Source organism: Wyeomyia smithii, chromosome 2 (genome assembly GCF_029784165.1).
Source record: "Wyeomyia smithii strain HCP4-BCI-WySm-NY-G18 chromosome 2, ASM2978416v1, whole genome shotgun sequence".
NCBI lineage: Eukaryota > Metazoa > Arthropoda > Insecta > Diptera > Culicidae > Wyeomyia > Wyeomyia smithii.
In genome coordinates this window covers 236,535,787-236,548,759 of record NC_073695.1, presented here as the reverse complement: position 1 = coordinate 236,548,759, position 12,973 = coordinate 236,535,787, and the positions used below count along the sequence as shown (strand labels likewise).

The window sequence follows — 12,973 nt, the reverse complement described above, 5'->3', positions numbered from 1 at the left end:
ATGAAATCATGAATAGAAGAAAACATGAATAGATTAAAAGAGGAAAAAAGTAACAAGTCATAAAAAGGCAAAAGGTCAAAAAATCTAATCCATAAAATTTTGAAAGTGGAAAGTCAGAAAGTCAAGAAGTAAAAATGAAAAAAAAATCAACAACTTGTATAAAAAATTCAAGAGTCAAACAAACGAAAAGGTAAAAAGGAAAATGTTGAAAAGTCAAAAATCAAAACATCAAAAAGTGAAAAAATGATAAAGTGAAGGAACCAAACAAAGTCAAAAATACAAATAGTTACAAAGTCGAATAGCTAAAAAAATCAAAGATCAAGAAGCAAAAGGTCAAAAGAAACATCAAAAGATCAAAAGACCAAGGTAAACTTCAAAAGATCAAAAGTTCAAAATACCAAAAGAAAAAACAGCGAACAGATAAAAAGATGAAAAAATGGAGGGATGGAGGGATGAAGAGATGAAAACAATTGAAAGATGAAACAAAGAAATGATGAACAGATAAGAAGGTGAAAAGATTGAAAAGATGAAAAGATGAGAAGACAAAAAATTTAAAGAACTGAAAGATGGGAAAAAGAAAAAAATGAAAAGACGAAAAAATGGAAAGATGAAAAGGTGATGCGATGAAAAGATGTGAAGATAAGAAGATATGAAGATAAGAAGATGAGAAGATAAGATGAGAAGATGAAAAGGCGAATTTTCTCGTAAAATTGTAAAAGATGGAAAGATGAAAAGATGAAAAGATGAAAATATGAATAGATGAAAACATAAAAAGAGTAAAATATACAGAGATGAGACGATGAGAACTAGAAAAGATAAAGAATTGAAACGATAAAAAGCTATAAAAATGGAAAGATGAGAAAACGAAAAAAAGAGTAGATGAGAAGATGATACAGGATGAGAAAATGAAAATATGAAAAAGATGGAAAGATGAGAAAAACAAAAGATGAAAAGGCGGAAATATGAGAAAAAGAACAGATGAAAAGACGTAATCATTGAGGGATGAGAAAATTACAATATGAAAAAATTAGGAGATAAAAGAAGAAAAAATTAAAAGATGTAAAGATGAAAAACTGAATATTTGTGAAGATGAAAAGGTGAAATGATTAAATGATGAAATGATAAAGAGATGAAAAAATGAAAAGATGAAAAGGTGCAAAGACGAGAGATGAGAAGTTGAGAACATGAAAAGAGAAAAGATAAAGAAATGAAAAGATAAAAAGCTGAAAAAATGAAGAGATGAAAAGATGAGTAGATGAGAAGCTGAAACGATGAGAAAATGTTAAAATGAGTATATGAGGAGATGAGAACATGAGAATATGAGGATATGAGAAGATGAGAAGATGAGAAGATGAGAAGATGAGAAGATGAGAAGATTTAAAGATGGAAACATGAAAAAATTAAAAGACTAAATGATGTAAAGATGAAAAATAAAGGATGGGAAGACGAAAAGATGGAAATATTAGAGAATAAAAAAATTAAAAGATGAAAAATTCGGAACATGAAAAGATGGAAAAATGACATTATGAAAAGCTGAAAAAATGGAAAGATGGAAAGATGAAAAACAGAAAAGATGAAGAGATGAAAACATGAAAATATGAGAAGATGAAAAAAATAAAAAGATGAGAAGACAAAAATATGAAGAACTGAAAAGATGTCGAGATGAAAAGATGAGAAAAAGAAAAGATGAAAAGACGAAAAAATGGAAAGATGAAAAGATAAAAAGATGAGAAGATGATAAGATAAGAAGATTAGAAGATAAGAAGATGAGAAGATAAAAAGACGAAAAAAAAAAATGTTTAAGAGATAGAAGGATGAAAAAATTCAAATATTAAGAGATTAAAACTTGAAAAGATAGAAAGATATAGAGATGAGAAAACGAGAAGATGAAATGATTGAAAGATGATAAGATGAGGGGATATGAAAATGAGAAAATGAGAGGATGAGAAGATGACTAGATGAAAAGATGGTGAGATGAAAAGAGGAGAAGATAAAAAGTTAAAAAGATGAGAAGATGGAAAAAACATGGACAGATGAAAAGTTGAAAAAATGAAAAAAATGAAAAGACGAGATGATGAGAGGATGAGATGAGACGATGAGAACATGAAAAATTAAAAAGATAAAGAAATGGAACGATAAAAGCTATAAGAATGAAAAGATGAGAAAATAAAAAAAAGAGTAAATGATAAGATAAGAGGAAGAAAAGCTAAGCGAATTAGAAGATGAGAAGATGAGAAGATGAGAGGATGAGAAGACGAGAAGACGAGAAAATGAGAGGTTGAGAAGTTTACTCTTTGAGAAGATGGAAAGATGAAAAGATAGAAAGATGTGAAAAAGAAAAGATGAAAAGACGAAAATATGATATAATATTAAAAGATAAAAAAATTAAAGGTTAAATGATTAAGAGATGAAAAAATTAAGAGATAAATACAAAAAAATGGGAGGATGTAAAGATGAAGAAATGGGAAAATTAAAAGATGAAAAAAAGAGATGAAAAATTAAAAAAATGAAAAGGTAAAAAGACGAAAGCTGAGAAGGCGAAAACATGAAAAAATGAAATGATAAAATGCTGAAAAAATCAATAGGTGAAAAAATGAAAAAATAACAAGATGAGTAGATGAGAAGATGAAAAGATGAGAAAATTTTTTCATCTTCACATCTCTTCATTGCTTCGTATTTTTGTCTTCTCATCTTCTCATCTTTTTATCTTTTCATTCAAAAATGACAAATTGAAAAGCTGAAAAAATGAGCTTTTCAATTTGTCATTTTTTCATGTTTTGATCTTCTTATCTTTTCTTTTTTTTTTCTTTTTATACTTTCTTCTCTTCGTCTTTTTAGTTAAAAAATCAAAACATGAAAAAATTACAAATTGAAAAGCTGAAAAAATGGAAATGTGAAGAAGTGAAGATGAAAAGATGAGAAGATGAAAAAAAGAAAAGACGAAAAAATTTAACGATGAAAATATTATAGGATGGAAAAATTAAAAGATAATTGAAAGATTTAAGTTTCTTAAAGATGGAGAAATTAAGAGATAAAAAAATGAAAAGATTCGGAGATGAAAATATGTGGAAATGAAAATATGAAAAGATTAAACGATGAGAGGATGAGAAGGTGAGAAGATGAAAAGACGAAAAAACAAATTATTTAAAGATGGAAAGATGAAAAAACTGAATGATAAGTTGAGAGAAGATGAGAAAATTATAAGATGAGAAGAAGAAAAGATGAGAAAATCAGAGGATGAGAAGATGATGAGATGAAAAGAGGAAAAGATAAAAAGATAGAAAGATGAAAAGATGAGAAGAAGAGAAAGTAGAAAGACGAAAAGATAAAAAGATGAAAAGGTAAAAAGGTGAAGAAATGAAGAGATGAAAATATAAAAGGATAAAAATTCAAATAGCTAAAAAAATATAAATAGATAAAATGATAAAAAGATAAGAAGTTAAAAAGATGAAAAGATTTAAAGATTAAAAGATTAAAAATATAAAAAAATTAATAGAAGAAAGGAGGAAAAGGGGAAAAAAATAATAGCGTGAAAGCGTAAAAGAGAATGAGAAGTTGAAAAGCTCAGAAGAAGAGAAGATATTATGAGAAAATGACAATATGAGAGGATGAAAAAATGAGAAGACGAGAAGATGTGAGTTTGAGGAGATCAAAGGATGAAAAGACAAATATATGATAAGAGGAGAAGATGAACAGATGCAAAAATAGAAAAAGAAAAGACTCAAAAGGCTTAAAACCAAAATAAAACAATCAAAATGTGAAAAGACAGAAAATCAGAAAAACAAAGGGAGAAAAAGCGAAAAAATTTAGAAAACGAAGAAGTCAAAAGAGTAAAATAGTGAAAAGCCAAAGAATTCGAAGTTCGAAAGGTTAAAAAGTCCAGGCTAAAAAATTAATAACAAAAGTTAAATACATTGCAGTCATAAAAATTCAAAAGCTCAGAAGGCCGAAGGTCAAATACATCAAACGCAAAAGAGTAAAAAAATGTAATAAGTTATAAGCTCAAAAAATCAATTAGGCGAAAGGTCGATAGATCAAAAGCTCAACGAGTCAAAAAGTTAAAAAAAAAACTCAAAAAGTAAAATGGTCGAAGGTTCAAATTAAAACGTTGAAAAATTAAAAAAAAAATAAAAATAAGGAGCTCTAAGTGTGTGACAACTGACAACGTCAAAAAATTCAAAAGATCAAATGAAATGCGGGAAAGTCAAAAGCGCTAAAAGGCCAAAAGAGAAACAAATCAAATATCACAAAACTCAAATAAAAATGCGAAAAAGTCAACGAATAAAAGAGCTAAAAGGTTGAAAGGTCCACATATCAAGATATTGAAATGCTACAAAGCCAAAGGCTAGAATGGTCAGAGGTTGAATAATTAAAACGTTTAAAGGTAGAAAAATCGAAAGGTTAAACGATTAGCAATCAAAAAAAAATCAAACGTAAAAAAGATTGAAGTTCAGTTACAAGCTCAAAAAGTCAACTAGGCAAAAGCTCGATGGATCGAAAGGTCAAAAAGTCGAAAAGTTAAAAACCAAAAACCCAAAAAGATGAGATTAAAATGTCTCGCAAGGTCAACAAACAAACCAATTAGTCAAAAAATAAAATGTCCAAATTAAAATGTCAGAAAGTCAAAACGCTAAGTAATCGGAAGATCAACAAATCAAAAAGTGAAAAGTTGAACGCATCCGAAAATAAAATATCACAAAGTCAGAAGCTCGAAAGATCAAAACCTAATAATTAAATCAAAACGTGAAAAGGTAAAAAAATCAAAAAGTAAACGGTTTGGAATTTAAAAAACTAAACGAGAAACGGGCAAAAGGTCAATAAGTCAAAAGCTCAAAAGTACAACTAGGTCGATGAATCGAAAGGTCAAAGAGTTAAAAAAAAAAACAAACATACAGTAAGCCAAAAAGTAAAATGGTAAGAAAGTTCAAAGTAAAAACGCTGAAAAATTTTAAAGACGGTACAGTCGAAAAAAAAAATGAAGAGGTCAAAATATCTGATAACGTCAAATAATTCAAAACATAAAGATTTGAAAAGTTATCCAGACAAAATGCGAAAAGGTTTAAGGTAAAACTGGGTAAAAGGGCGTGAAAAGGGCCAAAGGTCACTAGATAAAAGGTGTGAAGGTAAAAATGCCGAAATATCAAAAAGTTGGAAAACCAATTACCTAAAAAGTTAAAAGATCAATAATTTGAAGGGTCAGAAGGTTCAAAACCTCAAAAAGTCAAATAAACAGAATGTAAAAATATAAAAAGTCTAAAAAATTAAAAAGTTAGAGTTTCAAAAAGTCTTATTTGAAAGCTAGATTGTAACTAAAAAATATTACATTTTAGGTGTCAAAAATGGCATAAGTCAAAATCGGCAATTCAGTTGAAAACGACTTTGTACCGGTTAATAACAAACTTTGTAAGTCAAGATTTAGAAGTAATGTTTTAAGTAAAGAAATAAATAAATAATAAATCTCAAACAACAATGCCATTGTCAGGATCCATCTCAAGAATCTCAATTGACAAGGGTTTACAGCCGTGAAATATATATATATGTTTCCAGATTGAAACATCACTGGTGGCCCACTCGGTGGAGCAACATCATCAGATACCGCACCCCTTGACGGTCTCCGGCGTCTTGAGCAAATTGCCCTTGCAGTAGTTGGGCGACCGGTTCTCGTTGTTCTCCTCGTCTTCCTCCTGCTCCTGCTGGCAGAGGTGATCCGCCGAACGGGACAGCTCCGGTACCATGCTGGTGAAATTGATATCGCTCAACAGCACTCGACGGGCCTCTTGGGTTTTATCGGATGGTCTGTGGTGTGTGTTCGCGGTCGGTCGGTCGGTCGGTCGGTTCCACATTCGAAAGCGTGAAACAGAGATACAACATTTTCATTGTGATATGTGTACAGTACATGTGTACCAGTTTAAGGGGCGATACTTCTGGTTTTCGACTTTATTCTGGGGCAATACAATATGGGGCACGAGGAAAAATGGAAACCTTTGCCACTTGGTTACGAAATAATTGACACCGGAAGGGCGAAACCATCCCGAAGACAAATAAAACACAAATCAAAGGTTTTCCTTGCTTTAGCTGCTTGCAGCTAAAATGAAATGAACGACCCACCATATATAGGGTTATAATGGAGATTAGAGGCGGCGCCAGATTTATGAGTATCATCAATTAGAAGTGCCGTCACGCCACATTAGGAAGGATACAGTGGAAAGGAAACTTAGTGTCTTTTACGTTGCGAAACATGGTCGAAAAAGGATTTCCTAAAGAAATTTAAGAGGTTGAATCTACTAAGTATCAAACTGCACGCTTCACTACTTGGCTCCATTATTAGTATTCATGTTATGGAGGCGCATGATGAACTGTGCGATAGTCCGTCTAAAATAGATGGATGGGAAAATTTCTCGTTCGTTTTATCGGTTAAGCTATTCTACCGGCATTGACTGCACCCAGCGTCGTCATCAAACAGCAAGGACCATGACATGTGCAGCACATATGCCTTGTTTCCTGCTGAAGGGCGATAGAATATGCTCGCTTGGTAAGTGTACGGGGAGGAAATAAATTGCGTTGCATAATGCGATACGATGCGGTTAGGCTTCGGATCACCGCTGTGGTGTTGGGTGCAGTCCAGTAAATGTGTCGAGTGATATTTTCGTCCAGAAGGTGATGCAGTAGGGTTGGGTATGAGGACGAGACAGTTTGATGTGACATCTGGACTGCGGGTGTAATAATTTGTTTATAGGAATTCTGTGGTAAGATTTACTGATTCTACAGCTTGCAACCTACAGCTTTAAACCACTTGAGATGTTCGTGTTCGAAACGCGCGAGCTTCGTGGAAATCAATCTCTATATCCCCATTAGACTGATTGATTCATTCGAAAATATAGGCATTGAATTTCACGCCATTATGTCGTAAATCAACATCGATCGTGCTTCGCCTTCTCACATTAGAGTTATGTTACATAGAACCTTGCCTTGTCTCGTCATAGCCTTCCTTTACCCAGCATTACGCACACCAATTTGCCACATACATGGCTTTTCGCTAGAACAGATTCGGATTTCGCAACACGAAAGGACCAACAGCAAACAAAAAGAGCGAGAAGAGATGAAATCCGAGAATTTGACAGATTGCCGATAGAGGCAGTGATTGCTTTTTTGCTTGCTCACTGGAATTGTTACCATCTATCTCGCAGGGCAAATAAAATCCAATCCACCATGAAGCGTACTTACCGTAGTGTATACTTGCGCGTGCCGATCGCCGGCGGGGGAACGAACTTCGACGGTAGCGTGTACAGTCCGGAGCCGATTTCCGTCCCGGATAGATGGGTCTCCGAACGCCACTGCTGGGAGAGTGCCGTGATGTCCGTTTGAGCTGCTCGAGACCGTTTGGCTTCATCGGAGGATCCGGCGGACCCGCCGACACAGTCTGCGGCTGTAACGGTTCGTAGAGTTTTCCCCGGTGGTAGATACTGATGCGGGGAGTAGGTTCGAGGGCTTCGCGAGAACTTCACCGCCAGTGGACTTCGGTTGGAAACGGCTGCCGCCGGAGTTCGCGTGTGAATGATAGGTCTGCAGTTGGAATGACATTGTTAAAAACTAGTCAACAAGACAAAATTAAAAGAAAAACTTACCTATAAGCTGGAGGATTCGGGCAGGTATTTCTCCTGCCCATTTCCAATATGTTGTCTTCCGCGATTCCACATTTGGAAATGTCTGTCTCGATAAGCACATTATAATTAGTCCAGCGTTTCCCCAACGTATTCGTTCCACTGATAGCACCCACGTCGAAGGAATCGCCCCGATTCACTTCCCCCGTTCCGTCATCTAAGCTGGAGTCCTTTTCCAACGATTTTGTACTGAAATCTATACTTTTCTTAACATTATCTGCCCCCAGGGAATCCTGACTTTCTAAGCTCTTTTCTTTTGGTAAATCCCTACTAGACCCGTCGCCTTCAACCGCATCACTGTCGCTTCGTTCGATCGAGTCCTTCTTAAGTGATTCCTGATCTGAAGAAAGGTTCCGAAAGTTAATGAGAACTGGCGTTCCAGACTGGCCCGTTTCTTGCCACGGTTCGTAGTCGGAAATCGATACCAAGTCCTCCTGAATGATGTCTTTGTTGTCGTCCGACGAAAAGATCAGTTCAATGTCGTCCACTTCTTCTTGGTTCTCGGATTCACTTTTCTTCACCGACCTTCTCGGTTGCGGTGTCGTGTAACCGGCGGCTCCCGGCGGATCAGGTTCAACCGGAGTCGCGACTTCCTCTGTGAAGACCGAGTTATCGCCTTCGGAAATCGACGGATTACTTTGCTGATCGACGTCCACATGAAGGTTCTCCGACGATTGCTGTTTAATGTTGATGCCTTCGGTAGATTTGATTACGCTGAGGTTTTCCTCGTTGGTGATGTTTATCTTCAAATTCGACACATCGCCTTTGACAAACTCTTCCCGAATCGTTGTGTTGCCTGTGGAATCTTCCTGCTCCTCGGCAAGCGTTTTGTCTTCATCCTCGGGCATTTCGGGAGCGTCCCGCTCCTTTGTTTCTACAGTTACTCTAGTCGGTTCCGAGCTGTCAGCTTCGGAACTGCTACCGTCGACGTTGATGTTGGAGGAAACCTTTATTTTTACGTCGATCCGGGATGCCATCGTGGAGTGGCTTGAAGCTGGATGTGAAACTATTTGAATATCCGGAACTATAGACACTTTCTGTTGCCTAGCATCTTTTGTTGACGGTTTTTTTCGTGTCTCTTCCTGATCCGAGGTTGTTCTGTCCTCTGTTTCGCTTCTATCTTCTGGTATTCTTACCTTGTACTTCTTTTTCAGTTTCTTCGGTTTCTTTTCCGGAATTTCTTTCTCGTCGGATTCGATGATCGAAAAATTTGGGTTGTCCTCGATTGTTTCCTCCTGCTGCTGCTGGAGGTAGCTTTTTCCCTCGTCTACGATACTTCGGACACTGATTTGCTTCCGCAACCGATCGTTGTCCTGGCGACTCTCTTCCAGGGCGGTCCGCAGTGAAACGATTGTTTCGTGCAGCGCTCTTATTGTGTCGAACGGACGCACATAGGACTGAGAGGACGTGCTGGAATCGGTACCGTAGGAGTAAGCTGGCCGATCTCCATCATCTCCAGTGCGGTACGTACCGAACCGGTCCATCGGGCAGTTCGGCAGGGAAGGGGACAGCCAGGTCTAGACGGTGCGTTAATCATTGCTACGTGGGGGCTTTTGTAGTAATCTGGGGAAAATGGAGATGAAAAAAAAAAACACATTTCAGAATTTCACGTCTCCAAAGTTTTTTTTCACTTCACGACAGAGTCATGTTGTTTTCCCGGAGGGAACGCCATTCATTGTTTGCTGTTCATGAGACAAGCGTATGTTAATCTAATGGTGGCGTATTGTGACATGGCACCAGTGGAATTTCAATTTCGCAGAAGATTAGCTCTTATTTTAATAGGTATTAAGTAAAGCGTCACGGTAGGTTGAGTTTTCAGTCACTGTCTGTTTCGTAAATAATTACGATCAAACCTAGCCACAAGACAACCAACACTGGTGGAAAATAATCTAAAATTCATTAGAACTCTCTACCATCCTAGCACTTCATTTTCGCACCTGACACAGGCAGCTTCTGTAAAGCGGCATAAACGTGTCACGTACACCGAAGCAGCTTGAGAGGATTGGGTTGATCTGCTGTTTCCTGAATAACACCAACTAACTAACCAACGAACCAGCGAAGAATTGATTCTAATGCACTTTCTGTACAAGGTGTAAAGCAGCCGGCACACAAGCAATGTTTGCTCTCCATGAGTACACAAGTGCAAAACATGTTCATAATTGCTGTAGCCTTATATCCAGGCTGTGGGGAGTGGTTTTCATGCGAAAGAGGGTCGTATGTGGAGTGGAGTGCCGACGGAGTTACTCTTTTTCCGACAGTTCTAAGTGGCGTTGGGGGACCGCTCTGCTAGCAAAATAAACTGGCTAAAAGCAGCAGATCATTCCGTAGCTGGTACTATTCGAATAGAACGGAATGTATTCAATTACGAAGTAGGTTGAATACTTTGTAGGATTTGTGAGTGAGAGAAAAATATTGCTAGTACCCCTGCTTACGGGAAATTTTTCTAAAGTTGTGTATGATTTTTCATTTCCAATCATCCTTAGCATAAAAAAGAGAGGGTTGTACATATGACACCTACGTGAGAATTATACTATTTACTCAACGGACCGTTTCCTAATCCTATAAAAGCCAAAGAAAAGATGCAATCAAAACAACTTCACGAAATATAACGTAATAAATGGCACTACGTGTTTTCGTGGGGTCGACGTTCACCGTTGCAGAAAAATCTATATGTTGGGTGAATGTTTCCATTCTGCATCTGTAGTAAACACACTTTACTCGAAAAATAAATAATCGAGGTTCAGATAGGTCAACACCAGAACTGCTGAATGAAAACTTCTCAAATAGTATGCTGTATATAGGTAGTAAAGATTCGAGTAGATACGTGATTGCTTTCGATTGACGGGAATTCCACCTTGAAACTACGCCATCCGTAAAACAACAGATGGGCAGTTTCCGGTACGGACGATTGCGTCGCAAAAGTTTTTAACAGGATGGATGGATAATAGGTAATTCCGAAGATTTATATTACGTGCGTGGGCTGGCCCGTGGCAACAGTCGGGAGCTTGTGGCCATGTGTGGATAAGTCAGTTTCCAGTTGTTTCATTAGATATGATTTTGGTCAGAACGAATGAGAGACGTGTCACAGCGTTAGCCGAATGACCTTGGGATCAGTTTTGTGGACTGATTCAATGTTGTTTTGGGCGTTCCATTCCTTGACTGCGAATCTGAACAAAAATGTTTTATTCAGTCTACAATCGACGGAATAGTTTTTTAACATACTCGGTGGGAAATGGAGATAATTTCAAACGTTGTACTCTATGTGCAAGATGTACCGCCAATCCAGCTAAAACAAACGAATAAATTTGCTGTTACAATTTATCCTGTGAAATCGAACCCGGAGGGTATGCTTTGACTCGGGCGGACGTGACAAACAAGGAGAAGGATGGGCGAGTGATTTGATAGCTTGTTTGTTGTTTACCAGGTTTGCTTTCCGTTCCCTGCATTAAATGGTAAGAAAGTTGGATCAAAGTGGTTTTCGGTGGTTTAATTTGAATAATAGATTGTTCTTGGTCATAGGCGGTCCCCTTTCCCCATGATATAATAGCGTATCTTTTCTCACTACTAATTTGACTTGATAAACACTCCTTGTTTCCCGGGACTAAGTGGAAAATAATGACGCTGAAATCGGTTAATTTACTGTAACTCTTACTGTTTACTGTTGACTGTACCTATGGGCTGTTATTAAAACACATGCATGTTTCAACAGTTTATAAAAAAAGCAAAGCAAAGCCTTGGTGCTACATTCCGATTCGGAACTTGACCTTCTGTTTACTATACACAGACTTCGCAGCCAACTGTTAAGTGTACAGGACAATTGCGGGGCTAGCGCTACGATCCTACTGACACTAACAGTCTCTCCCGAGTCAAGACTCGAACCTACGACGACTGGCTTGTTAGGCCAACATCGTACCTCGAGACCAGCTGGGGAGGCTTTTCAACAGTTTAAAGTTGGCTTGAATTCTTGGTTTAAAATGAAAACGATTGTATCGTGATATAAGAAAAACGATTGTATCGTGGTATAAAACCATAAAACTTGTGACGTGATAGATGGCATATTTTTCAAAAGTGGATTAGCGAAAATTTGAAATGAAATCATTGGTATGGAGCAAAAAGCAAATTATTTTCGGTGCGGAATCAGCATTCCTTCAACCCAGCCTTAAAAAAAGTAGCAGGTTGAACTACGGAATTTTTATATTCCATGAAAACAAATAGTAGAAGGAGTTGTAGTATTTTTAAGTGCTAATATTTAGTGCAGTTTTATGCTAGGTGCTAGTATTCCCTGTAAATTTATTTAACAATGTATTTCTAAATGCTGAGACGTAAAAACTATATAAATTGTTGAAAATTGAATTGGGTCGAGCCTGGAAACTGGTTTCCAGTAAGAGTCAATCTCTGCAAGCTAAAGCTTTCATACGTGACTACTGAGAGTCAAATTGGTCATGGCCGAGTAGCAAAACAAAGAATCATAAACTAGAGAACGGCAAGAGAAGTAAAAAATTTTCGATAGCTGCACCGGCCGCAGCTGAGAAATGAACACGAAGAAAAGCTAGAACTCAATTGTACATTTTTCTGCGTAACTTGTTATCGCTGTCAAAAGTTTTGAAAACAGACATTAAAATATTTTAGTTTTTCTTCAACTATGATTTGAAGCAGGGCTGTCCAACGTACGCGTACGTACGGTCTGCGGGCCACATCCGGCCCTCGGCTTCTTTTCTCGCGGCCCGCGTTAAGTTTTCACACGTTTCACATTTGGCCCACGTGTTGATATATTCGGATTAGAATTTGTTATGATAGATAACATCTTTGTATAATTTGAACTTATTTAACAAGTAATGACATCCTGTTTTTAGTGTGTTGAAACTTTCAATCCGTATCGACATTTCAAAAATGAAGAACGACTTCAAAAGAATGGAGGCAGTAAAAAAAAAGTTGTCGTTCATCTTCATCAGACGAGAATCATATTTGCGGATTTCGGTATCAGATTTTGATATCAATATGGCACGTGTTCTGGTGAAAAAGCCAATAGTTTCAAGTTTCTCATTGATTCTCCAAGCTCATGTCATTTTAAAATCTTACAACAATTAATTTAAATCCTGTTTTAGCATGAGAAAATTTTAAAAAAATCATTGTTTGTTTTCCATATTTGTTATGGCTGTGGCTTGTAAGTTTACTTTTATCATGGTAAGCTTCAACTGGTATCACCCTTGGCTTTTCAATCTAAAATGGACTGCTTTTAAATCAAAATCAAAGTTAACCAGCATGATATTTTAACCCTCTAGTGCCCAATACCGCCATTTGGCGGGCTTCAG

The 12,973-nt window shown here is 36.8% G+C and overlaps 1 protein-coding gene across 1 annotated transcript in view; it reads right to left on the bottom strand.

The window, feature by feature from the left end:
- Positions 1-12,973, bottom strand: part of LOC129726061 (uncharacterized) — a 58,046-nt gene that overhangs the window by 4,922 nt on the left and 40,151 nt on the right. Inside the window, exons 2-4 of the mRNA XM_055682647.1 lie at positions 7,626-9,224; positions 7,225-7,563; positions 5,602-5,796 (exon numbers count right to left, since the gene is read on the bottom strand). Coding sequence (XP_055538622.1) covers positions 5,602-5,796; positions 7,225-7,563; positions 7,626-9,145 — 2,054 coding nt within the window. The 5' untranslated portion in view covers positions 9,146-9,224. The remainder of the gene's footprint in view (positions 1-5,601; positions 5,797-7,224; positions 7,564-7,625; positions 9,225-12,973) is intronic.